This window comes from Neopelma chrysocephalum, unplaced genomic scaffold (assembly GCF_003984885.1).
Source record: "Neopelma chrysocephalum unplaced genomic scaffold, ASM398488v2 Primary Assembly neopelma1_44, whole genome shotgun sequence".
Lineage (NCBI taxonomy): Eukaryota > Metazoa > Chordata > Aves > Passeriformes > Pipridae > Neopelma > Neopelma chrysocephalum.
This window is the reverse complement of record NW_020897703.1, coordinates 12,760,669-12,788,235: the sequence shown is the minus strand read 5'-3', so window position 1 is coordinate 12,788,235 and position 27,567 is coordinate 12,760,669. Positions and strand designations below refer to the sequence as shown.

The following is a 27,567-nucleotide window of genomic DNA, read 5'->3' as shown; positions in this document are numbered from 1 at the left end:
ACCTTCCTTGAATTCACTATTACTGAGTTAACTCTTGGAAACCTTTTGGTTATGGTAATTAGGTGATTTTTTTGTTATAAAAATTGGTACATATAAGTGATAAGTTCACGTGATACAAAATATTACTTTGTATCACTGAAAAAAACTGAACTATGGCCAATTTTTTTCATTCTTCTTCACTTGTTTCTTAGATTATTTCAGCTACAGTGCTATGTATAATTTTGTAATTATTGGACTTAATTGAGGACTGTGACTGCATTAAAGGAACATGTCTAAAAATTGTGAACAGGTATGAGAATATATATTTGCAAGAAATTTAACTAATGCTGGTGCAGTGTCATGATTCTTGGAACACGGGAAATCATTTCATGTTGTGTGCTTAGGTAGGAATTTTTTTACATTTTAGGGTCTGGGATGCTGAGTATTTTTAAAGACATGAAGATGATTCATACACTGTAATTTTGATTACATGATAAAAAGTAATCTCAACATTCCCTACTTTCTTGCTAGTAAAACTATGATGTTTTCTTTACCAAACAGCATGTAAGAGGAGCTCTCATAGGAAAGAGAAGATATGTGAATTTGACTCAGTGGACAGTTCGGATGAAGAAAAAGAAGTGAAAGTTTAACATATGAAAATACATTTCACTACATTTTCTAAATGAATGCTTCATTTAGGAAATGACATAATTTTTCCTTTCAGGAATTTTCAAAATGAAGCTTTTAGACTTTTTATTTTGAAAACAACACTTTGTGCCAATTCTTCTGTGCTGCTGGAAAACATTAGGAAAGTATGCTTTAACATTTAAGAGTAGTTTAAATAAAAGGGTCATGGATTGTTCTGTAGGGGAAAAAGTGTGCCCATATGAAAACCTTCCAAGATTGACAACCTCAGATGAGGTGGAAAAATGAGTAGCAGCATACACTAGCCTACTCTCTTACAGCATACTTCCATCTCTATAGGATTTATGCACACTGGGAGGGCAGTGTGGTGAAATTTGCACTGCCACTGCCTGTGTTGTACCTGTTCTGTGGACAAAAGAGGCCTTCAGTTTCCAGTGATGTCAATCTGGCACCTTTCACGAGCACTACATTCACTTTAAAGGAAAAAAAGTGAAGTTTAAAAGAACCACAGGAAATAAACTCAAAACTTATTTAAATAACTCAGGTTGTGAAACAAATTATTAAGAGCAAGATGTGTTCAAGGTAAGACTATTACATTGCTAATAAGCCTTTACTCCAACACATCTTGTCATCTTTCTTTAGTATCATAGTCTGAAAGTTATTTAAAATGGAACACAGGATAAAAGGGTATGATCCTAAAGTTCACACATTGTGAAACAGGAGTATGCTCTTATACTCTAATTTTACTGCTATATGCAATTAGTGCTGAATTTTCAAGTCTGATCTGAGCCACCAGTTACAAAATCATTTCTATTTCAGATTTCATGCAACATTTTAGTTCCATTGAGAATCACTGTCTAAGAATGGAAAAACTTAACTCATTTTGACTTGAAATAAAAAGTATACCTGTAACTGGCCATTTAGTGAGCTCAGGTCCTCGGCTTTTTTCTCCAATGACTGCACCCAGACTTTCCGTTTCTGTCGGCATCTGGAAGCAGCAGCCCGGTTTCTCTCCAGAAACTTTCTCCTTTTCTCATCAGGGTCTTCATTGGCAGCTCTTCTTCGCCGACCACCTGTATTTGGTGTTTGTGGCGTAGGCTGAGCTGGTGATGCCTGAAAACAGTAGAAAGTATTAATTAAGTTATCAGTGTAATACCTCTCATGACTTAAACTACAGCACTGGTATAAACAGTCATCACATCTTGAGAAAAGCATTCAGCGCATTTCTAAATACATTTCTTCTGTGGAAAGTTATGTCCACTTAACTCTACAGCTATGGTTGTAAAACTTCTACCATATTTACACTCCTGATCGTGTTACATTAACATAATACACCCAAAATAGCTTTCAAATTACATTTAGTAGGAAATACATTTTCTATTTTTGACTCTTCCAAGATACTCTTCCCACAAACCTCATCACAACTCAATTGCTTAAGCCCACCACACAGAAGCTGCTTGACAAATGCTGCCAGTGCTGAGACTCACTGATCCCTGAATCTCCAGATAGCAATTTCCTACTTGTTGATGTGTTCCCCACCACTGAATACCAATTTCCCTTAATCCACCCACATATTATGACAGGATCAAAAAATTTCAATACTTTAAATTATACATTATGCTCATTTCACAGCTGTATACAGAACCTAAACAAAGATTTAACAACACATGATAAGAATATAATGGATCTTAAAATCCTTTAATGGGATAAGATAGACAGAACATAACTGTCTACATGACATATTCACAGGTGCACCTGCACATTCAGTCTAGCACAATAAGAAAGTTTTTCTTTTTAAATTAAAAACCCCAAACATGTATCAGTTGGCATATCAACTTGGCATAAATTCTAGATAGCTAATAATAAAAAAAATCTGGGAACTCAAATCTGCCTTTTAAGAATGAAACACTTGCAATTTTTGATTAATACTAATTGTGAAATAACCATAAAATAATCAAACAGCAAGATTTCCACCTTGAAAATTGTGCTATGTGATATTACAAAAATATTCTTTTAAAAACTGAAGGAAGTATGGTGAACAGCAGCCATAAAAAGGAAATCATTTTATGATGGGTCACCCTTTTACTTCTTTTGTTCCAAATATATTTCTTTTGATACATTATCTGACTTTACTGGCCAGTCTGTGAGGCTTTCACTGCAGAGACAGGTCCTTCTGGTTCTGGATCCAGTGTGTGACTTTTATAAAATCAGTATTACGCTACAAATTCTGAAAATAACTCTTCAAGATTTTTTAAAGCATTCTGAAAACACATTTCAACTGGTTTTTTTAGACATAGAACACCTGCAATCCTCCAGGATTCACCCATGGAAGTCTGTCTTTCCTCCAGCAGCACTCCCACTTCAGTCTGACTCAGGGGTCTTGCCTTTTACTCCCCTGTTTTCATCTAACATCCCAAAAGCACAGCACACCGTACCTAAAATCAGAGCCCCCCTTTCAGAGCCTGAGATGACACAGTACACTTAATCATAGAGCTGAAACTCTTCGTGTGCCAGGCCAGAAAGGATCTTTCATATAAATTAACAAAGCATGATACCTGATGGAATTAAAAAATTTCTAAGAGCATTTAAACATACAACATATGCAATAGAAATACAAAATAAAACCACTTTTTTTTCCCAGTATATATATTGACCAGTTGTACAAATTTCAGCTACCACAGAATCTCCTGTTAATCAACTCCAGAAAGCAGGACTTAGTCCTAAATTTAGGAAGATAGATAATATTTATTTTGAAATGATCGTCTTGGATAACAGATTTTAGAAGCATTTAAGAACATGTAAGAACTATAACCACTTTACTGCTACAGAACTATTGACTCCAAGAGAAGTACATTAACATCTATTTCACAAATCAAATGTAAAGAAAAAATATATTTATTTGCAAAATAAAGAGAGGGCGTAAGAAGTACATGTCCACTCTGTTGTCATACCGGTGTTTCAGTTGTTGAAGTTGCAGGCTGTTGTAGTGACTGTGGTCGTGGTTCCTCTGACTGAGTCCTAACCAACCCACTTGGATGTCCCTTGGCAGTATCTCCATTTGTTACCTGAGGGTGCTGCTGGGTCAAGGCTGCTTTCAATCTCTGAAAGCAGAAAAAGAAGAGGGGGAAAAAAAAAGAAATATTCTATCATGCAAACTTAAGCAAATAATTATTTATACTAGTAGCTACTTCCATTTCGGAAACAGGAGTTCCACCTCTTAAACAGTTGTTTCTTTTCATAGGCTTTTAACAGTGATCTAGGCATATACCTACTAATAGGTAACAATTTTTGGCAAGCATGACAATAGCAGTAAGGCTTACATAGGATCCCAGAAAGAAAGGGATTGTAAGCTGTATGGAGAAGAGAAAGCCTCCTTCTTGATGAACTGTGCCCAAAAGGAGATTTCTGGAAGGCCATGAACAAACACTTGCTGAGACTGGTAGCACACAAAGGTGTGCTACCACAGTAGTTACATGTGTAACCACCACACATGAAGGAAAATAAGTAAAAAACAGAATGTAAACATCTTTCCATTTTAAAAATTCTGGTATTCTCTATCCATTTAAAATAGCTCGTTATGCCTCTGCTTTTTCATGATCTTTACAAATACTCACCTCTGAAATCCTTCCTATGGTAATTAGATTAAAGCCAAGATGTTTGCTGAAACATCTTAAAAATGCACAAAATACTTGTACAGGCTATATGTAAAGACTATTTATGTAGAAATATGCAAGGTAACTCTTATGGCATGCTATTTTACAGTAAAAAACTGCTAAAAGGTTTGATGTTCTTCCTTTATTGTACACAGCCACTACGAAAAACAGAAAGTTTCCCAGAATGAAGAAGGCGGTTTCAGAAAAGTACACAAACCAAATTTACTGCAATTTCCCCAGAGCTCAGCTTTAAAAACAAAAATTTAGGATAGTTGCAAGCATTAGGGCAGGGCTACAAAAATTTTCAAGATGATGTGTTCATACTTTTTAGTATACATACAGCACTCTGAAAGCCCGTAGGTATTTAACACTCAAGAATTATTTTGTACCTTCCTAATTCTTCTTGGAAAACAAGCTAACAAAAAATTTCAGTTCCTGTCTCCAGCAAGGCCTAGTGTTTTCTAATTGTTTAACAAAATTGCTAAAACCAAACCCTATGATCTTCCTGCAACAACAGCAAAGTTGATTCGTCTCCCTCTTCAACTAATCCTGGTTTCTAAATGGTAAATTTTTCTAAGCAACCACCAGGACTACCAGAGAAACATATCACTTCCAAGTCAGTTTGTAAAAAATATTTTCAGAAGAAAGTAGGAAGTTTTTAACATTGATAATATTCTTTCTAAAAGTTATTAACATACAATTTTTCTCAAAATATTTTCATTTATGACCTGAATTACTCTAGAAGTACTTCTTGTATTATAACTTACTGTTAGGATGTGACAGACTTTCATCAGTCATCATCAAGAGAGTAGTGACAGTAGGAATCAGTTGTAACAAATCAGTTACAATTTGTCTACTTCAACTTCTGAGGTTTTAAAGGGCATGCTCTCTTTTATTTCAAGCCCTCATATTAGGAAATTTTTCAAAATTACTGTTTCAAAAATTACTTGTATTGTGTTTGCACAGCAAGATTTTGATGGGAGTGGGGAAACCTGATGACACCAAGGTATTTTGGTATTATTTGGTTATAGGCAAACTAAAACTGGTATTTTCAGATAGCTTAATAGCTTTTAAAAATCTTGATTAGGAAGATTTTATTGTTCATGTATATCCTTGAAAACAAATCCTCACCACATCTGTCAAAATTTGGTAGGACCAGATCATTCCATCAAGAGCTCACAGAAACAAGATAATATACTCCAGAAACAATTTGTGAAAAACTCAGATCCATATTTCATATCTGCCACAAAAGCTCATCAGAGTAATAACCCTCCTTCTCCTGGGTGTTATCCTACCATCTGCTGCTCTATTACTTATCTTTATTTTGCAACTAATTAACAGCATAATCTTCTAAATTCAGCAAGTTAATTATCATTATTGTGGTCTTTGCAGCATCATCAGTCCTTATGAAGTCTTGTCTCTCCACCCCCAGAGAACACATGAAAATGAAGTAGGTTGTGAGAGGGTCTGTTTCTTTAGAGTAGGCTCATTAGGTGTTTGCTGATTAGCTCGGCATGCAGAGAGACAGGTCAGAAGAATTCTGCTGAACACAAGGTCCCATGCCGGGCTCCAGCAAGTTAATGTTGGTTTCTGAACATTTGCCAAGCTGCCCTCTGTCACTTCTCAATAGAAACCTCCTGCGGAAAGTCTACTGGTTGCCCACTGAGTGCAAGGTATTTCTCAGATTGTGACAAAAGGTTTTATATGCAAAGAAGGAGACTGAGGAAAACATTCAGTGTTAAAGCGACTTTTAAGTTCTTCAGAAACTTCTGCAATACATGCAGAAGGGTCTGAACGTTAAGTCCGCGTTCACAAGCTGTACACTCAAAAAAGGATGTTTTACAGCTGCAACTCAGGGCTCATGTTTCATACACCGAAAGCATACAATTATGGATCTTCTTACAAGAAGATCAGAAGCGATTCTGCAACATTTAGAATCATGCATCCTTATCTTAGTGACAAAGTCTTTTTGTTTTGTTGGTTTTGCTTTTTTAAAGGCAGCTATTGCATCTACTTCTAAGCTTCTCTAAAATACCATAAAACTGACTTACACATTTGATTTTACTTAAGTATGTGAAAGTTAGTTTCTTTAGCATAACAAACATGGGAGTCACGTCAGAAAAACTGACAATTTATATTAAGTGTGCCACAGAAATCTTTAACTCATTTTCACTCCTATTGAATGTCATTCTCAGTACAAGATGGAAGGGTATTTTCAAAAGAATAGCAGTAAAAGACAGTTTGTGTCTGAATAAAATCTCTAGTAATTTTTCACTTCAGTTCTACAACTAGCAGGAGAAAGGGGATCCAAGAACGTTTAAAACTATAGTAACAGTGTCTTTCACAGGTGTGACTGGACCAGCTATATTCACTACAATAACTTCAGTACTGGGGCAATAAAATTAAACCGCAATCTAATTTCATGTAATTCTTCCATAGCACTGAAACACATACAGCACTGTACATGTTTCTGTGGTGAAGCAGACACTAAGATTGTGCTTTATGCACTCTTCCACTAAATGTCAGCTGTTTCAGTCAAGAGCCTCTTGCAATAATGTCACCAATCTAAGGATTTGGCTCCTTAGAGCCTTGGCATAGCCAATTTTTAAATTTTTGTCTGTCATCGTTTTATGATTTTTTTTTTAATGACTTTTTCTTTCCTCTCAGTCATTAGTCCTTGCAGTTGACATATATTTTTCTATCTGCTATTTCACTCAGTGAACCTGTTCCCAAATGCAACTGTCCCCCTATGGAATTCACATGATCATTTAGTGTCAAGCAACTTAAATAGTAACCAGAGAAAAGACTATTTCAGAAAAAAAGAACCAAGTTCTAGAGGTGACATCTCAGTAACTCGCTTTACATGAATAACCAAAACTGCCATGCTGAAGGAGTTTGATAAAGTTTTCAACCTGAAGCGCCAAACACAGAAATAAATACACAGTTTTGATTATTAAGTTTGGACACTCTAATCTAAATACACTTTAAAAAGCTGTAAGAGAGCCCATTTACCAAAAGGAAAAAGTCTCCAAAAGTTGCCCACAGTGGGAAAAATTACTCAGCAAGTATCTTAGTTCCCTTATCCTTAAAGGTTTTTTAGACTTATGATAGCTGAAGAAAAATTTAACTGTGCTCTAGGAAGGCATCCCATGCCCATTACCAAAGACGTCTTTTACCAGTTATTTTAAGCTTTAGCTTTTAGAAATGAAAATATCAATTTGTTTTACTAAGGTTCGGTCATGAATTTACACTGCTCTTTGTACAATTTGGAACATGCAGCTCATAAAAAACCAACAGATATTCATAAAAATAGAGAAAAATGTGTTGTTTTCATGTTAATAAAAATCAATAAATTATCCAAATTCATATTTAAATAATTAAGTTTCATAGCATTAGGAAATAATGGCACTACAATCTCTAATTTGACTTTAATTGGTTCCCACCTTCACTTAAAAAAAAAAAGTTACACAACAGTAGCCTTTTGTAAGCAGGTAAGAGAGAAATGAATGATTGCGATAAGGAATGAAATCAGAGCATGAAGTGCTTTTCTTACTACAAAACTACATTAGCTCCTTGAAATGTCATACAAGACATGAACTGCAGAAATACCTTCTACAAAAGGGAGGCCCAAAGCACAAAAGCCTTTTTGGCCACCTGGGCTCACTGATGGCTCATATTCAGCTAGCTGCTGATCAGCAGCCCCAGGTTCTTCTCCAAAAATCAGCTTCCCAGACACTTTGCCCCCCCGCCTGTAGCACCGCCTGGGGTTGTTATGACCCAAGTGCTCATACAACTGTCCTCAGCCCATGCATCCGACCTGTCCAGATCTTCTGCAAGGCAGAGCCTGCAGATCAACACTCTTACCCAAACTGGTGTCATGTGCAAACTGACTGAGGGAGGGCTCAACCACTTCGTTCTGATTGTTGATAAAGATATTGAACAAAACTGGCCCCGACACTGAGCCCCAGGGACCACCACTTGTAACTGGCCACCAACTGGATTTAACTCCATTCACCACCACTTTCTGGGCTCAGCCATCCAGCTATTTTTTTAATCCAGCAAAGAATATGCCTGTCTAAGTCATGGGCAGTCAGTTTCCCCAGGAGAATGCTGTGGCAAACAGAGTCGAAGGCTTTAGAAAAGCCAACAGACAGACAACACTGGCAGCCTTTTCCTCATCCACTAAGTGGGTCACCTTGTCACAGAAGCCAAGCAGGTTAGTGAAGCACAACCTGCCTTCCACAGATCCAAGCTGGCTGGGTCTGATCCCCTGGTTTTCCTGTATGTGCCATGGGATGGCACTCAAAATCATCTGCTCCATGACCTTCCCCAACAGGTAAAGATGACAGGCCTTTAGTTCCCTGGATCCTCCTTCTGGTCCTTCTTGAAGATGAGCATCACATTTACATTACATTACTCTGGTCACCTGGGGCCTCCCCAGTTAGCCAGGACTACCGGTAAAAGACTGAAAGAGGCTTGGCAAGCTTTTTCACTAGTTCCCTAGTTGCATAACCTCACAACACCCATGTAGTCCTCCTGAGTTGCCTGCCCCTTCTTCCACAGGTCGTAAACTTTCCTTTTTTTCCTGAGTTCCAGCCAAAGCTCTCTGTTCAGCCAGGCCACTCTTCTTCTCTGCTGGCTCATTGTTCATCACAAGGGGATGGCCTGCTCCTGTTCTTTTGAAATTTTCTTCTTAAAGGATGTCCTGAACTCCTTTGCCCTTCAGAATTGCCTCCCAACATGAGGGAGAAATGTGGCTATGGCAGGCAAAGAGACAGAGGACATGTTCCCAGTGTTCTGCTAACTTAACCATACTAATAAATCCACAAATTGCAGTATACCATTAATGCACGAAAAACACACTGTTCATTTATTAAATTTGTAACAGCTTGTATTTCAACACTATATGTGAACTATTAATGAAATAAAAAACAAACTGTAAAACTAAATATTAAGTCTTCTGTTGACTTAACCAGGAATACAAGTGAAAAATAAACCTGGTTACCATACCTTTGCAGAATTGAGTATGTAGCAAGTAAAATTATTTTCAAGAGATACATGAAAAAGAAGGGGGTTGATATCACAAAGACTTAAATTTTAAAAATTAAATGGAACTTTGCCTTTAATAAACCATCACATATCTGCCAACAATACATCACATGGTATAGAGACTTAATCTTCCTGTTTGGAAGCTCTTCTACATAAACATTAAGTTTCTCATTAAATTGCTTTTACTTTCAGAGTGATAAGAAATTAAGTTTTTTATTTTTTGCGAATAGGCACTATATAAAAGTAAATGAGCGTAAGAAATACACATAATTCTGATATTCTTGAATTCTACTCATGCTTGATATTAAGTGACAAGAAAGGAGAGAAGAAATACTGCAAATACCCTTTTTACAGTCTCACTTTAGAAAAAAAGATAAGCAATCACTGAAGTGCATATATTAGCTAAATTGTAATGAGTAGGCTAATGAGACTGTTAAAATTTAAGTCTAATGATTTTTGTTTTTCTTTGCATTTGAGTGATTGCTTCTTTCAACTTGACATCAAAATCTTTGTCACATCCATGTATTTCCTTTCTGCCCTTAAAAGCTTTTTAAGAGCAAATCGCTCAGTAATACACTTAAAAACCTAATTTCTTGCCCATCTGAAAAATTATTTGGAACCAACTCCTCCTGGATATCACAAAGCAGAATTCAGAGCATAAGTTTCCTAACTCTTAAGACATGCAGTTTCTGAGAAAACAGCTCTTGTTTTCACTTTCTTACATTCTTCTTTCCTGGATTTAAGGTAAACTCATTTCATCAGAGCTGGTTACATTTAGATATCTCCTCAAATATTAAAAGATTCCTTTTCCCATTCCCAGGGGGACAAGGATGCACAGAAATACACCTTCTTCCTTTCTGTCCCTCTCTATACTCTTTCAAAAGTCCTTGGGTTCAAAAGAGCAGGAAACTGAAGGAAGACCTGACAGCATCAGGCCCAGTCAGTGCACCGGTAACCACCTCTTCTCAACAGTTTCAGTATCTGGTAAATGTGGTCTAGTGTGCCCACTCTACTGGAATCCCATTACTCCAGACAGCAGAATAACCAGTATTCCCAGACTCACTGTTTTTCATATTGCGGATTGAGAAGAGAAAATCGGTAAGGAAAGACAGCCCACAGATTTAGGACAATAGAAATGGGGTATCAAAGAATGTTCAGGGCATCCTCACACTTACCAATATTAATGTAGAAAAATATATTTTATCTAGCAGGTGTTCCTGATTCTTGTTTTGCACAAAGTAAGAGTTGAAGGAAGACAAACACTATTTCAGAGGACAGATACTGTTTATGGAGGCATCTTGTAAATATATAACTGGCTAATTATTAATAATAGATTTTCTATTGCTTTAGAACAGCTGGAATAAACAAACAAACGAGACAGCAAAAAAGAGAAGCAGCTACCTAACGTTGCAGAAAATTTTTCAAGAAATTAATTCAAACTACCATCATAAATGGATCACTACTATTAAGAAAAACAAACAAACAAAAAAACCCCAACAAAGACAAAACCCCCAAAATTTCTTTTGCTTGTTTTACTAATGATTTTTCCAAATAATCCTCAAACCCCCCAAAATACCCAACACAACAGAAACAACCTCCACACAGAACAATTTGTTAACTGTGTCAGTAATACATCTAATTACAAAACTCTTGCCAGGTGGATTATATCCAGTTGAGATTCTGAAAACATTTTTAAAAAAACCTTTTTCTTTTCCTAGTTTTTTAAGCAATATCATGTTCTTTGGGAGGAAACGTATTCTGCTTTTCTGAAGGAAATGTTTACTGTTAAGATGCTACTAATCTTGTCTTTCTTCCAACTAATATTTCCCATCCTCCGATACAAGGAGCAAGAAGGAGATTAGTTAAAATCTAATGAATTTAAAAGAATGTTTAAAAATAAAATCAAAATGGCCATTAACAACAGAACTAACATAGGCTGAAATTGGAAAGAGCGGTAAAATAAATGCAGCTGTTATTATTCTGCTTTTATTAAACCTGTACTTGCAGAATTTAGACTAACAAAAGAAAACTAAAGCTGTTTTAAAAAGCAACAGAATTTAATTAATTTCTGAAGTTACTCTTCTTGAGGAATAATGGAGTTTTTCACTTACCAATTTAGCCTCAGACTGCACTGGCTGTGGGGAGGAAGGCCCTGGGATTCCTGGGATACTAGGCACCATGGTGACAGGTCTAACAAGCTGACCAGATAAAGTATAAAAATGAAGAAAACCTGAGTATGTTATCATAATAGAGAGCATATGACAACACTACCCTCTGAAGCCAAAACAGCTATCAAGGTGCTTATAACTAAGTTCTATGCTGCACTTATGCAAATCTGCTCCACTTTCAAATTAATATAGCATCATGCTTACTTACTGGAACTGCAGCAGGGACATGCACATTAGAATTTGTGATAGATGCAGGAATAGCAACAGGCATGGTTTGTCCATTAGGAAGATGTAACAGCAGAGGAAAAGGACCTGGAACTGGACTGAAAAAGGAATGAACTATATAAAAGAAAACTTATCCAGAGAAGAGAACAAGTTTACACATTATTTTAAATTGGTTTGTTTCTTTACAGGTGTAATGTAATATTCATTTGGAGATCAAAAATATGAACTTAGTGATGTGGAGAACATGGCATTATATCTCACATGTAGTGAAAGTTACATGTTTCATGTGTAGTAAAGCATCACATTACACCAAAGCATCTCAAATTCATACATTAACTGCAGAAACAGTAACTGAAAGTAAACAAGATATTTCAAATTAGAAAATAGAAAATATTTTACTAAGATTTATGTAACTTACACTATCGGTCTGTTAGATGATGGAGCCTGGGTAATAACAGTACTAGAAGTTGGTGATGGTATTGCCTGTTGAATAATAACACTCGAGTCAGAACTCGTAAGTAGTACATTAGGAACTTGTAGTGATGCTGGACGAACTATTGTTGATGTAGGCTGTGCAGTCTGCTGCAGTGACACTTCCTGAGAAAAAATAAAGGTTAATCAGTTTGTAAAATACAATTAGAGACCACTAATTCCGACTGTTAAATGAACACAGTTTGAAGGAACAAATCAGAATTTCAGCAACATTATGCAAGTATAATCAGTTATACAATTAAAAACATTCAAAAAAAACCCTCTGGATGAATCATTTAAACCATCAAAGTAAAATTTGTTCCAACGACAGTGATTTTAGCTTTATGACAAACCTGGCAATTTATGCTAAGGCTGCTATTACTTATAATTCAGTTTTGATCAGATATTAATTTTTTTTTCCAACAAACCCATGGTGCTATCAACACCATCATGTTTACCCACACTCCAAATAAGGAAAACGTTTTATGGTGTCCTTATGTACATTTCAGTTTCAGTCCATTGTTCTGGCTTTAAACAAGAGAAACAAGAGTTTTATGGTTCAGTAACAACAACAACAAAAAAAATCTGTTTTTTTTAAGCTTTTATCCCTAACCCATGAAGCTCTCTTAACTAGAGCGATAAAAATACTTGGAGTGTTACATGCACAACTCTGCAAAAATATACAAGTATCCTGATGCAGAAAAAATTTCTTGAACACAGGACTTAAACTTCTTTAGGTGGAAATAAAGAGTAGACAGAAATTACCACAGTTCTTAGCTTAGCAATCAGGTAAAGTACATTATCAATTGAATGTTGTACTTGCATTTGCTATTTCTGAAAACCTAGAAGGCCTTACTGTAACCAAAGCCCTCCTTCTCAGAAAACCCTTGATATTGTCAGACTTCAAATTTACCTTCAGACTGGCTTTCTACAAGTTATTTATTCTTTTGACAATACCTACTGCAATCAATGACACATAAAATCACATTCTTAAGACCAGCAGACTTTTGCTCTGCTGTTAAACCATAATTCAATGAAAACATCTCATACCTGTGTCATACAGGCTGCACTGATTATTATTTCCTCTGAATGAAGCTAAAGTTTTGAAAATTCATCCACAAAGCTTCAAGTACTAAGGTCTTAGCTCTCTTAACAGATTGCTTTTCTTTTTGTACACTAATGTAAAATGTGTGTCCTCCTCTGAGCAAGTGGTAGAACTCTAAGTTTGCTGGCAAACCGCGGCCTTCACAAAGGAAAGGACTTTCGATGAAATTTTCTCCTTCCAACAGCTGGATTTGTCATCAGGATTCACTAGTTCATTCAGTCTTTATCCCATGGGACCTAAAAGACTATTCACAGTGAATGAAGAGTTTTTGGAGACTAACAGTGAGCTGAGGAAAGCAGGAATTTTTTTCTTTTGTATCAATCTGAGATATAATATTTGAACACAGTACCTAGAATTACAGATAACCATTCAGTAAAGAGAAGAAAGCATCCAGTACAGAATGGCAGAAACAGAAAACCCCAGAGCCTAATGTGTACTCTTAGGACAAGAATAAATACTCCTTTGCAAATCAGGAATTTGGTAAAACAGCTATACAGATCTTACTCAGTGAGAAGAGTCTCAGTGAAAACATAAATTAGACCGAACTGTTTGACTGTGGGACATTAGAGGAAGGCATAAGGCGAAAACACTTGCCCTGATAATCTTTTGGCAATGTCCAATTCAGAAATTAGCATTGTGTCATTCTTCACTGGCTTCAGCTTACCCTTTCCTGCCACTATTACCTCTCTCATTACTGTGAGCAAGGAGCCACTAAAAAGTCTGCTCCCATTGTAGGATCTTGACAGAGGAACACCCATATTTGGCTCTAACAGCCAGCTGAGGTCTTTTCCTTGTTCCCCCTTTATTCTGAAACATCGTCATACACGGTAACCACATATATAAAAAAGTACATGCATCGTTATAAGTGCAGTTATATGAGCACTCCAGAATAAATAGCTATCACAAAGAAATTCTGAATTCCATAAAAGAGAAGAAAAGGACAGTTGGTCAAAAACAGCCACGGAGCCATGTATACAGCTTTAACACAGAAACGCAAACTAACCAGATATTCACACACTGTCAACAACAGCAATGCCATAACAGCCCCTTCTGTATGGGTTTGTCCCAGTAGCTTCTCTAAGTACCTCTGTGTGTGGATGGTGAAACGCTATCAAAATAGAGAAGGCCAAGAAAAGAAGTGCCAAGAGGCAGCATGTGCAAGTCTCTCAACAACAGATAAGCTCCAGAGAAAACCATCCTTGCAACAATTCATGAACTCAGAACACCAGCTGAATCTGTACGCTAGCATGAACATGCTGCACAATTCAGACAACATTCAAAATTATGGTGGTTCTTATATGCAAACCAGGACTACAGGACTATATATACATTTGATAAAGAATGGATACTTGGAAGAACTTCCACAGAATCATAGAATGGTTGAAGCTGGAAGTGACTTTTAAAGATCATTCCAGTCCAACCCTTCTGCCATGGCTATGAACATCTACCACCAGATCAGGTTGCTCAGAGCCCCAACCAACCTGATCCTGAGCGCTTTCTGAACATCTACCTACACGTCACTGGCATGTCAGCAAAACCTTCTACCTCTCAGCAAGCAGCTGGGATTGGTCTCCCAACTGTTGTTGCAACCAGGTAACAACGTACGAGTGAGCAAGTTACGGCAGTCTGTGAATACTTCTTTGCTCTTCATAACAGCAACTTAATTAACAGGTGTTCTAATAAATACTGACTGTAAAACTGGATCTCTCCCTGGCTTGAACTCCTACTAGGAAAAGGGCAATTTGCAACTTTTAGACAAAGTGCTCTACGAAAACCAGATTTTAGCAAGAGTCGGAAGATGCATGTATAAAATTCTGAAATAAATCTGTAAAATTCTGAAAATGGAAACCTCATATACACACAGTGTTATTAAAGACAGCATTTATGTTTTAAAAGATCAAAAATTATCTTCAACCATTAAAGAAATAACACGTTTAATGACAAGTGTGTTTATGCAGCTGAAAAAGTATTTTCAACTTCCTCTTTACACTAACTTGCCCTATGCTATGCTGAGAAATGCATGCAGGTGTTAGTTACTGCAACAACGTGGCAATAACATAAGCTGCAGATTTAGAAGTATGACTCTAAAGGAAGCTGATATTTTATGAGCATATGAAAACAAAACCAAAGGCCCACCAGTCTGATGGAAGATACTAATTGGTCACCAAGGCATTGCACTAATGAAGTATAAATTTTGCCTGGAATAAAATACATTGAAAATATATTCTGCTAAAGAATAAGAAAAACAGAGATGAATTTGCAGTCATGAGACTAAGTCAAAGTGATCTCTACCTTTAGCCACCCATGCAAAATAGTTTAAGCCTATTCAAAGATATTAGAAACTTACTGAAAGGACTTCTCCAACTCCTTTATTCTTGAAACTAAAGCTCATTGAATTGGAAAATACTACTTAAATGTTTTCAGATGTACACAATTGCAAGTATTTTCTATTTAAAAGCAAATATCACGCAACAACTTTCTAATGCTGTCAGTAAACACATGGAATTCTTTATACAGAAATGTAGAGGGCCAGAACTAATACATTATTTGTAACTCATTATTACTGTAAGAAAACTGGTTTTCAGATAAATAAGTTAGGCAATTAACTACTTGAAAACAACTAAGCAACTTTTAAAACTCTGTTGAGGGTCACCCTTTAAAGTACTGTTAACAAACAATGATAACATTTGAAAGCTCTCACTATTATTTTAAGGCTTCAAGACTTTATATACTTCTAATGATACCTTGGTCTATTCGAAGCAGAGTATCAACTCTTACTGAAGCCTAATAGAACTCATGGAACTCTTTGAAAACCAGGAAAAGAATTAAGCATAGTTTTTTAAGAATCTCCAAGGAATTCTTTTGACAACTACAAGGAAAATTAGAACTGCTTTGCACATACATCAACAGGCTGTAATAATTTAAGGCTGTTAAAATACATTCAGCCAATGAAACAGTTACAGTGGCGTACATATTTTAAAAACAGCTAAGTCCTGGAAAAAAAAATTGTCTCCTTCAATAAATCTAAAGGAGAATACAAAATGCTGAGAAAACAGCAACACTCTGCTCACATTTCTCAACTTCTGCAGGCCACATTCAGCAGCAGCAGATTCCAAGCAGCACCCTCAGCCTTGCTCAGCTTGTCTCTACAATCAGACATCAGAACAGCATTGAGCAGCAGCACTGATACAGTGACACACTGAAATTACATCATGAATGAGACAAGCTTATAAATACTGCCAAGCATTGAGATATAATTTTCACTTGATGCTAACAGATACTGAACCACTACTGTATAAAGATATTAATATTATCTTCTGCCAAAAATAGACTACTGGGAATAAGTATTTGCAGCAAAAAAAACCAAACTAACCTCTGAAATAAAGAACAAACGAAATAAAGACAACTTATGATTTGGACTATGATTCACTTAATCTAAGCAGCTCTTTATACATATTTCTTTAAACTACTTTTACTATTTTTGAGACTACATGATTGTCTTGATTACCCATGACCACTCATCCTTGCTAACTAATAAAACTGAGCAAAGCTTTTAAAGGACAAATCTGAATGGAAACTCTCTTCAATTTCTGTCACACACTCGAGGCTGTTCTCACATTGGTTCCTGTTGGCAGTGTAAGAGAAAGAGCTGAAATCAGAGAGGTGAGGTTCAGACTAGATCCAAAGAAAAACACTTTCCTCACAGGAACAGTTGGTACTGGAGCAGGCTGCAGGGAGAGGCTGTGCAGCCTCTCTCCCACAGAGGTTTCAAGACCAGACTGTGTAAAGTGCTGAGTAACATGGTCCAATGTCAGAGCTAGCTCCTGCTTTGAGGAGGAAGTTGGACCAGGAAATCCTGTAGTCCATTCCAAACTGAATTACCCTGTGATCCTAAAAAATCCTGCTGACAAGAAATGATTAATTCCACTAATTTTGCTTCATTTTATGTTCTTCAAGAGAACTCCATATGATGAAAACACTGCAAGTCACATATCGAAGGGATCACTACTATTAAACCATTTATTTATTCATTAAAGCAACAGTTCTAAATCTGATTTGACTACAACATCCTCTAGTGACAGACAATACCTCAGTCTTCTATGAGTATTCAGGTAAATTCTAAATAAGCAAATGCCTGGGATCACTTTTAAACAGACTGCTATATCTTAAAGTGTATAACATTTGAAACAAAATTACCTGGTGCTTAGTTTTGTATATTTTTGTAGAACATCCCCTGCTGTTCTACAAAACAATTTTTGGTAGAACATAGGCTAAACAAAAACATACACATGAAGGGTCCCAAACTTTTGATGTTATTTAAAAGAAAAAACAATAAAACCAAAAAAATTTTCTTTGGGTTTTTTTAACGAATGATGATGCATAAACAGGAATAAAGAGCCCGTTTAGTGTTTTCTAACATAGCATGACTCTTACATTTGACTTCCTTTCTAGCTTTACTGGAGGCAAAGAAATAATTGCAATGAACAAAGCTAACTAAAGAACTGAACAAATGATCTATACAGCCACCGGAATAAGGCAAATGAAAACTCTTTTCCTTTCAACCACCTAAGTGGTGTGGCTATTACCATGTACAACAAACTTACAGATCATCAGAAGATTTGAAAAATAAACTCCCAAAAGAGAAAAGTAAAGGTTCTGACCTTTTCATCATTGGTAGTAGACTCTGGATGAGGTAAAGGACTATCTTGATGAGTTGTCTCTACAACTGAAGGTTCTTCAATCTTATTTCTTATAATTGGTGTTGCAAGAGGAGACAGATCTAGAGGCATCTGTGAGAAACAATGTAATCCAAAATTACTCAATCTCTAAAAAATTAAACTAAGCAAGAAAATGTAAATAACTAAAGAGAAATATCAGCCCATAACAATACAGGTGCTGATGTTTGAAAGATGATGTTTGCAGACACATTACCAGTCAAGGTTATTTTACCAGCAGCTGCATGAACACCAATATTCAGTAACACCAATGTCAGACTAAGTATTTTCTGCTTGAGAATTAAAAACATTCTTAAAGTTTTCCTTTCCCAAGAGGCACAAGAAAATTATAGCTGAGGAAGGACTGTGTTACACTTAAATTACAGCTAAAATAAGGTACTATCCCTCTATAAATTACTAGACCTCATGCCACAAAGCACAAAATCCTAACTATATTTTCAAATCAAGAAAAGCTACTATGGACAATTAATTTCAAGCTTATTGCAGCAAATAATTATTGAAAAAGCAATTTTTATATCACTACGCAGGCAAAATCCACTGAAATGCCACAAAGAAATTAAGTTACAAAAGTACTGAAAGCAATACCATAGATTTGAAAGCCTACACTCCTGTCTAGTCTGCTATCCAAATACCTTTGGAAGAAACTTTCCCCAAAGCTCATCTTCTTTTTAAGTTCTTCCAGATGCCTTTTTTTTCAATTCAGTTCCTAGTTTTCCTACATAATATATTACTAATAGAGAGGGAGGACTGCTAGAAGTGGAATCTCTTCATACCATATGTGAACACGAAACACTTCAGAAAAAAACAAACTATCAATCCCCTAGGAAGTGTGCTATTTTTCCTCACTTTGCTGTGATTGGTTATTATATAACTCATCCAGAGATATGGCAGGACTGTGTTTCTTCTTGTAACAGAGAGGGCAGGTTGGAAAATTAGTATCAATTAAAGAAATAGACAAAATGTTTAAAATACTTTGCAATACTTACAACCTCCCCCAAGACAGTGGTGAACTATACAGAAAATACAGTCTTAGTAAATTCAGAATCAGCTTTACCATAAGTCATGTTATAAAAACAGCATATATCAATTAGAAAAAATAAAATTAAAAATCCATGATTTGATATAGTTGTGGCAACAAAGCAAGGGTGAGGCTTATCAGGAATGGATAATAATCCATCTTATTCAGAAGTACCTCTAAAAATCTTTACTGAAAGAAAGTAAATGATGCTACTGATTCTACAGAATCTGTATAAATGAGTATAAAATTGTATTTTTTATCACTTCCTATGGAAGTCAACCAGGTAATCAACTAAAGGCAAAACGATTCAAAGGGGACATTGAACAAAATTTTTTATTTGCAGAAGTATTTAGACTAGATACTTTTAAGAGCTAAGACAAAGTCAGTGTGTCCCACTGCCCATGCTAACTGCAAAATTAATCAGGTAAACTAACCTTCAGAAGAGTAATCACAGATTTTTATTCTCCCCATACAACATATATAAGCAGCTAACAAATGATTATTGGTATAGTTTAGAAAGCAATATATAAATCCAAAGTTTGCTTTTTGAATGGAATTTCTGACATAAAAAAGTAGAAGCTCTGAGAAGAAAAAGTTTTTGAACATACTTTCTTAATGTCATCTTCAGAAGCCTTTTTAAACTCATTTTCAAAAGGACTTGCTAATTCATTGAATAAGCCCACTTCTTCACAGTTCTTCAAGAATCGAGTTGGTGTTGGTGTCTGATCTGAAATGAAGTGTATAAAACCCCCACAATTTTATTTTTAAAATACCATTTATGAACCTACTTATCGTAAATACTTTTTAGGATACTAACACAGAGAAAGAGATGAGGAGGTTGGAAACTCTTGTGCCTTGCAAGTGGTTCCATTCTGCCCTCCAGGGAGGCAGCCAGCAGGCACACTCCACCTGCTGGAGACAAGCATTGGAGCCTGCAAAGCAGTAAGCCCCTTACAATTTTGGGAGGGTATCAAAGCATTTCTTCTGCGTCCAGAAACCACAGGGAGCTATTCTCAAGTGCACAGCAGATCACTTCAGTGAGCAAGCAGGCTCTATTTTCAAATAAAGATAAAGCCCATATGAAGGCTTTTAATAAAGAGAGAGAAAAGTGCACAGCTCACAGCCAGTTTGCTTCATTCTTTTCATAATTTGACAGCAGCAGTGACTACTTTCCAGTGCATGGAACTTCTAAAGGGAAGTGAGATACTGTACACAAGATCATATTGACTCCTATGATGCCTGTATTATCAATCTGGAATCATAAGACTTCTGGCATCTGGGTGCCCAAATGAAGCACTTCATGAAGCAGTTTCAAGAACGTCTTTATATAAAATTCTGGTACTATGTAAATTTGCCTTATTTTACTGTCATTACCAGGTCAAAATTAACCACATTTGCCACAGAGTTACCTGCTTTTAAAATACTGTAATGTGGTATTATTATGTGTAGTTACTAATGTAACCTGGTGTTTACGACAGTTCCTGCACTGGAATGTGGCTGCACAGAGACAGACACTGCCATGGTTTCATTCTCAAACACCTGATTATTTGACAGGTTCCCTTTCTTATGGTATAATTGCCAAGGAGCACATTAATAATTTTAAAATTTGTAACTGCTAGTTTAGGAGCAATATTTTTTTGTCTGCTTGTCCTAACAAATTACCCACTTAAAAGGAAAACAACCAGAAAATGTCTGAAAGCCTTCGTGAAGTTCATTTATGCTGCTCCACCACTGAAAAAAACCCCAGCCTGACCGTAACTTTAGAATACCTAGCACATGCTATCTACATTCAAAAACTTTAAAATTTATAATGCAATCAATCATCCATTAGGGATTACTTCTGATCCTGGACAAACAAGAAAAGTTAGTTACAACTGACCAAAGATATATCATAAATTCAGAAGTGGAAAGATAGTAAAAGTATTTTGAATTTAAGCTAAAATGAAAACAGAAGATTTGATCTTTCTTCTACTATCCCATCTGAAGAATAATAATTACTGATTCATTCTTCTAATATCACCATTATATGTAAAAGATGCCATATCTTCTAAAATTTAGGAGACAGGTAATATCAATCAATAATTAAAATCGAAATACAGTTTAACCCCGTTACAGATCCTCTTAGACATAGCCTTTATTAGCCTGTTCTTACTGAATGTTTTTTACATGATTTAATCAATTATTTGAGTATTGATAATTTAAAAATATTTAGATTATATATCAGAGCCAAATAAAAGTAACTTATGGAGAATAATACTGGCTTCAAATTCTGACACAAATGAATTATATAAGAAAATATTACCTAAGCACACACTGTAGTAAGAAAGTGTTTCATATTCTCTTAACATAAGTCTATGCATTATGTACACAAAAATGCATAAAACATATGCCCATTTCAGCAAAAAAGGGAACAAACTAGTTATAAAAGTATATACTAACCAGCCACAATGACACTATCATTACGAGCCGGACCAAATTTCAGTGTCATCTCATGTTTATGTTTATGGACAGCCAAATGATCCTCATTGGTAAAACGCTGCAGCAGAAAGTTTTAAGAAACAGTTGAAATTCTGAGTGTGACCAGAGTAAATGACATTCCACAGACAGCAATTTTTACAACACAAAAAACTACCATTACAACATTAAAAGACAACTCTTTTAGGCAGATATGTCTTGTTCCTTGGTCAACACTACCAAGCAGAAATATAAAATTCAAATGATGTTCACAGTAACTAAATATGATACCAGGGAAATTGTAGTGTAAGTACTTGAATTCATTCAAATTCCAAGATAGAATTTGAGAGTGCTGCAGACTCCATCAACCATCAGCAAACAGCCAAATGGATCTTGACAATGTCTAGTAATTCATTACCACTACTTCATTACTGCATTGTGTATTATCACAATAATGAGAATTGATCCGTAATCCCAAACTTCACTGTATTTAACAGCATAAAGACAAAATAAACTATAGCTCCAGCTCCCTGACTATTTACTACATAAAATAAGGGGCAGATAGAATGGGAAACACTGGAACAATGTCAGACAACTGAAATGCTGTGAATGAACTAAAATTACCAGCACTTTAAAAATCTGTCAGGTTTTCAAAACTATGCTAGTTTTGTGCATACTTTTCCCAAAATTCAGGGTATATACTATAAAAAAGCAATAAGCAGGCAAACTAGGTGCTGTAAAACAGATATTCTTACTTTCACTAACCTGAAATTTGCTGTGCATCTGTAACTGTGCGTAAAGTTAGTGTTTCAATTGATATAATCTAAGAAAATGTTTCCCAAGATGCAGGTTTCCTAAAAAGAATGTATTTTACACAAAACACTGAAATTCTTACTTTTCTTTGGGAACATTTGAGCCTCAAATTATGTTTCTGGTTATGCCTCACTAATTTAAGTCACTCCACATATATCTTATAACAGATACAATCAGAAACCAATACATAAGCTTAGTTGACCTCAGAGTACAGTCATTCAGAATGTTTCTGTGAGAAAGGACATGTGTATGTGGAACTGTGAGGGAAATTAAAAAATCCAGGATCACTGTGGGACACGGTGAAACAGGCCAGGGACTTTTTTTTTGTTAGAACTCTGTTGTCCAGGGTTCCAAATACCCAGCTCTCCATAACTCCTGTACCCTATCTCTACATACAGCATAAGAAAGGACATAAGTCTCATGCTAAAAGACGGATCTTTCTGTTTCCACTAAGTGATGGACAAGCTCTTTCAGAGGGAAGAGGATTTCCAGATCCCGACTCTCTCTATTCTATAATATGAATTTTGGAGAATCCTATCTATTCTGGAGAAGCCTTGCCCATTTTCAGGGACATGAACTTTGCTCTTTGCCTGCACTGCAATCCTGACTGCTGTAGCCCCATGATGTGTCTTCTATGAGACTTATTTACTAAAACACTTCTGACAGAGCTTACATCGCATTGAGATTCAAACAGGATGGGGACAAACATGCTGCTTAGGAGAAAGTAGTCCTCTTCTCTTACTTTTGATGTCTCTGAACATATGAGACATAGTAAGAAATCTTACTCCTTTCCCACTTTAAATACAGAAGGCTCTGTTAATATAACATTAATGCTGTCATTCATCATAAGAACTAAGTGTTCAGAATAAAAATGAGAGTATTTTGAACTCAAAATCCAACTAAATCAAAGTGCACTATAAAATGAAAAACATCTTGTTTAAGAAATCTATTCTATATAAAGACAGCAGCTATAATATAATGAAAAGATTCAGCTTATGAAATTAATTCTTTATAAAGGACGCCCATCTCATGCAGCAGATAATGCAAATTCACTTACTTTCAGGTTACTAAATTAAAGTGTTAAGACAGCTTCCTTTTAAGCAACCATCTGCTAAAACACTCCATAACATTTTTACTTTTCTGCTCGCATTCACCTCTATATATACTAATGCTATTTACTAGAGCACATTAAAACTACAATAGGAATTGAAATACATTTTGTGGCATGAATACTGTTAGCATCTTCCTATACACAAAAATATACATAGAACAAAATTATGCCATTAAATATTTGCAATCATCATAGCTGTGAAGATTAGTGACAAGCAAGCTCCACACCAACACTGAAGTATTCTGGAAAATACAGGTTACCTGATAAAAATTAGGCTTTCTCTTGATTTTTTTTTAATGAAAGTAAATGGACAAACATGCAATATGCTACAAATTCTTGCTGTCACCTGCTCTTCAGCAAACCATACTTTGTAGCAATTATCATCATCCCCTTTTCTTCAATCTCTAAAAATACATTCACTCTTTTAATTTTATTTGATTAATGTTAGTATTGTCAGTTCAGACCATTACCTGGCCACATCCAGGGGCAGTGCATAAAAAGGGTTTGTCATCACTCATATTCCACAGGTCGTTGTGCTACCTGTATTAAAATCAGAATTGAACAAATTTTACAAATACTGCAACAAATTATCAATACCTCAACATCGACATTTCAATATTCCATGGGCAAGAATTCCTGCCTTCTGGCTATACTAATATTCTAAATACCCAGGATTCAAGGAGTATGGATTTCAAGCTATGTCAGGAAGGTACACAGAACCCAACAGAGACAGAGCAGGTTTTGAACACACACTCAACTGGAAATGCAAGTGTTCATATGTAACATCAGTAACTGCAGAAAGTATCTGAAAACACAATAAGACAACTTGTCACTGAAATCAAATACATTGTAATAATGATCCAATTCCCACAATTAAAAAAGTATAAAAGCAGTAGACAATAGCAAGTAGTCAAGGTTATGGTTCCAACAGAAAGGAAGAAGTGTTGATTCCTTAGTCTTTTCACAATCTTTATTTAAAGCTTATCTTTAAAGGTAAGTTGATACTTAGCCCTTTGCATAAACTGTTACAAATTTAATTACAAAAACATGTACTTCAGTAATGTTTCAGCCACTAAATTATTAACGGTCTAAAATATTCAAGAAAGAAGAGATATTAATTATATTTAGTGCTGTTTTGCATACTCACCCCACATACTAATACACATACCTGCCAGATTTCACATATAAACCTGTTTCATAGGGCAAACTATCATATCCTCCTTTTCATGGCAATGAACTGTAAATAAAAGAAGATATTAAATATTATGCATGCTAAAAATCTAATAATGCATGATTTTGTAAAGATAAATGACAAAATGCCCACTATTCACCCATGAAACACAACAGTTTTTCAAAGAAATGGTTACTTCAATACATCCTCTCTAATTAGTTGTGGCATCTGTGGCTTTACCCTGGAGGAAATACATTCATGTTTAAATGTGAGCATTTGTATGGAGAACTAACAATGTTAGTTCTGAACACTATTTAGCTTGATGAAGCAGATAAAGATAAATAAAGATGCCTTTATGATTAAAAATCATAAGCAGAATAAATGCACCTCTCCCCCAGCATGCTGGTCATGCAGAGTTGCAAGGCTTCTGGAACTGTCTAGCCATCCTAAGAATGTACACTTCTGGTGCACCACTGAACACCAGACACAAGACAAATCAAGTACACCTAAGCAAATTTCACACTTATTACCTCAGAAATCTATAGTGAACATGTCACCTCATCCTTTTGCCTGTACCTGTACAGTAAAAATCTGTACAGACTTTTTGGATATTACTTCAAGGAGGAAGGGATCCCAGTGTCCTTGGACATGTACATCAAACAGCAAAGAAACAAAACATGCAGTGGAGGAGATTCCAAACTGTCGCATCTAAATATACATGTTTAACAGAATGAGGATACTGAGCTGAGATCACAAGTCAAGAAGAGATGAACGGCTGCCAGAAACTTTAAGAGTCTTTGGCACTGACAGCTCAGGGAAACATTTACGTCCCAAAGGAAAGATGCCAAAGCAAATCAGGGATGCAGACTGTTCTGCTGTTCTTTGCAAATAGTTCATAACCTGTCTCAAGTTTCTGAAAGAGTATTTCTTGAACTGTTCAAACTATGAACTTTGTACTCTCACTAAGAAAGAGTATTAACAAGTTATGGGCAAGTCTCATGACTATGGCTTCAGGGTAAGAGATAGGGTCTTTATCAATGAAGCTTTAAGATTATATCCTTACATTATGTGGAACTTCAACAGACAGTTAAAAGCTATCCCACAAGCTTATTATCCTTCTTCAGCTATGCAACAATCTTATTTTTTTAAATGCAGGTTTAAACTAGAAGAGTCTGTCTCATTGAGATCTCAAAAGGAATTTGTTTTTTTAAAAATCTGTGATCAAGGGACACCATAAAGTTATATATGGCTACATATGCCACCATATGCTAATATACAAGTATGGATTATGAGCAGAAGAGTTATACCCATATCAAAAACATCTGATGGTGTAAGAAATAATTCTGGTTTTGGGTTTTTTTATCCAAACGATGAAGATTTTGATTAACCAAAATGCATGTAGGACATTTTTTCCACTGTTACTGTATCTTGTTCTCTGTCTCTGAGAAATGCATAGTATCAGCCATAAAATCTACTCCATTCATACTGTTAGCATTTTTCTTAGGTGATAAGATGTAAAGGTCAATTTTTTAAGTCTGCTCATTTTCCCTTTTAAAGGAGTATCACCAAAGCATGTATTTGCACATGAAGTTGTTGGCTGGTTCCATGTGTTGGTTTGTGAAGCCTGTGAATTTTGAATGCCTGATATATAAATTAAAAATCAATCCTTGTGAAAAAGAAAAGCAGTGCTGTCTTCCTGGCAAACTTACTGGAAAAAAGTTGGAGATAAATTCATGTCCTCATCTTTGTAACATTATTTGACTACAGGCCACATGGAATTTTGTGAGGTAATCCCTTGTAAAAAGATTCCAGCTAATATCTGAAGAAAAAAATTATCTTGAAGCACTGAAATTTTTGCACCTAAAAGAGTGCTCACATTCCAAGCATGACCTCTGATATTTTAAATCTAAATAGAAACTGGATCTGACAGGATGGAAAAACAAAGGGTTTGCATTCATTAGTGTTGCTAAATTGATAAGAATTGTATTTATGCATTACAAAGACAAATGCAAAGCTTGCACCTAGAACGAAATAACTCCATGCAGCAGTGGAGGGTGAGGGGCAACTGGCTGTCAAGCAGCTTAGGGGCAGATCCTGTAACTCCTGGCAGTCAAAAAACTGAATGCGATTCAGCATCATGTCACTCGCAGCACTGAAAGCCAACAGGCTACTGGGATGAATTAGCAAAGGCACAGCAACCAGACGAAGGGAATTGATTATTCCCCTTTATCTGGCACTCATAAGGCTACAGCTGGAGTGCTATATCCACTGTTGAGCCCCTCAAGACAGTTGATGAACTGGAGAGGAACCACCCAGGGCCCCATCAAAACAGGAATATCAAGAAGCAAAGTTTGTTCAGAACAGAGAAGGAAGGCTAAGGAAGGATACACTTGCTGTCTTATACTATCTGATGTATTGATATAGACAAGACAGATCCAGACTTTGTGTAGAGTACAAGAAAAGTATGAGATGCAACACAAGGCACACCAGGAAAGTTAAGAGCAAGGTACAGGCTGCCCAGTGGGGCTGTGGAATCTCCATCCTTGTAGAAATTCAAAATTTGAGTGGATGAAATTCTGAGCAACCCAAGATAACTGAAATTTAAAGTATACCATAGAGATATCATAGCTAGAAACAGAGGTGAACAACCGCAATAGACAATCCAAACTTGGGAAATGTTCTGACAGCTTTAGAAGACTGTGTGGTTAACTTCACAGCCCAACAACTAAAGCTGTTGCTGCTACAAAATACAAACAATCCTTTGCCTCCTCTTTTCCTTCTGGATTACATTGCCTGACAGGCACAGCAAGACTAACACAACGAAGGCAAATTTTCAGAAAAAAATGTTTGTAATTCCCGCTCTGATTTCAATGGTCTCTGTTGGAAAATGATTGCTCTACGTGAGAATATCACAGTAAGAAAGAAGAATTTAGAAAATACTGTCCCCCTGAAAACCAAAATAGCAACTT

At 36.0% G+C, this 27,567-nt stretch overlaps 1 protein-coding gene across 7 annotated transcripts in view; it reads right to left on the bottom strand.

Annotated features, from left to right (window-relative positions):
* ATF2 (activating transcription factor 2) overlaps positions 1-27,567 on the bottom strand; it is a 47,463-nt gene that overhangs the window by 13,549 nt on the left and 6,347 nt on the right. For 4 of the 7 annotated variants that reach the window (XM_027678501.1, XM_027678502.1, XM_027678503.1 and 1 more), the window contains 10 exons: positions 24,596-24,664; positions 23,898-23,967; positions 21,489-21,585; positions 19,658-19,776; positions 17,957-18,085; positions 12,138-12,316; positions 11,703-11,817; positions 11,438-11,524; positions 3,576-3,725; positions 1,531-1,737 (listed from right to left, as the gene is read on the bottom strand). In XM_027678501.1, the coding sequence (XP_027534302.1) occupies positions 1,531-1,737; positions 3,576-3,725; positions 11,438-11,524; positions 11,703-11,817; positions 12,138-12,316; positions 17,957-18,085; positions 19,658-19,776; positions 21,489-21,585; positions 23,898-23,945 (1,131 nt within the window). In that variant the 5' untranslated portion in view covers positions 23,946-23,967; positions 24,596-24,664. The remainder of the gene's footprint in view (positions 1-1,530; positions 1,738-3,575; positions 3,726-11,437; positions 11,525-11,702; positions 11,818-12,137; positions 12,317-17,956; positions 18,086-19,657; positions 19,777-21,488; positions 21,586-23,897; positions 23,968-24,595; positions 24,665-27,567) is intronic. The other 3 variants (XM_027678505.1, XM_027678507.1, XM_027678506.1) reach the window with 3 other exon arrangements.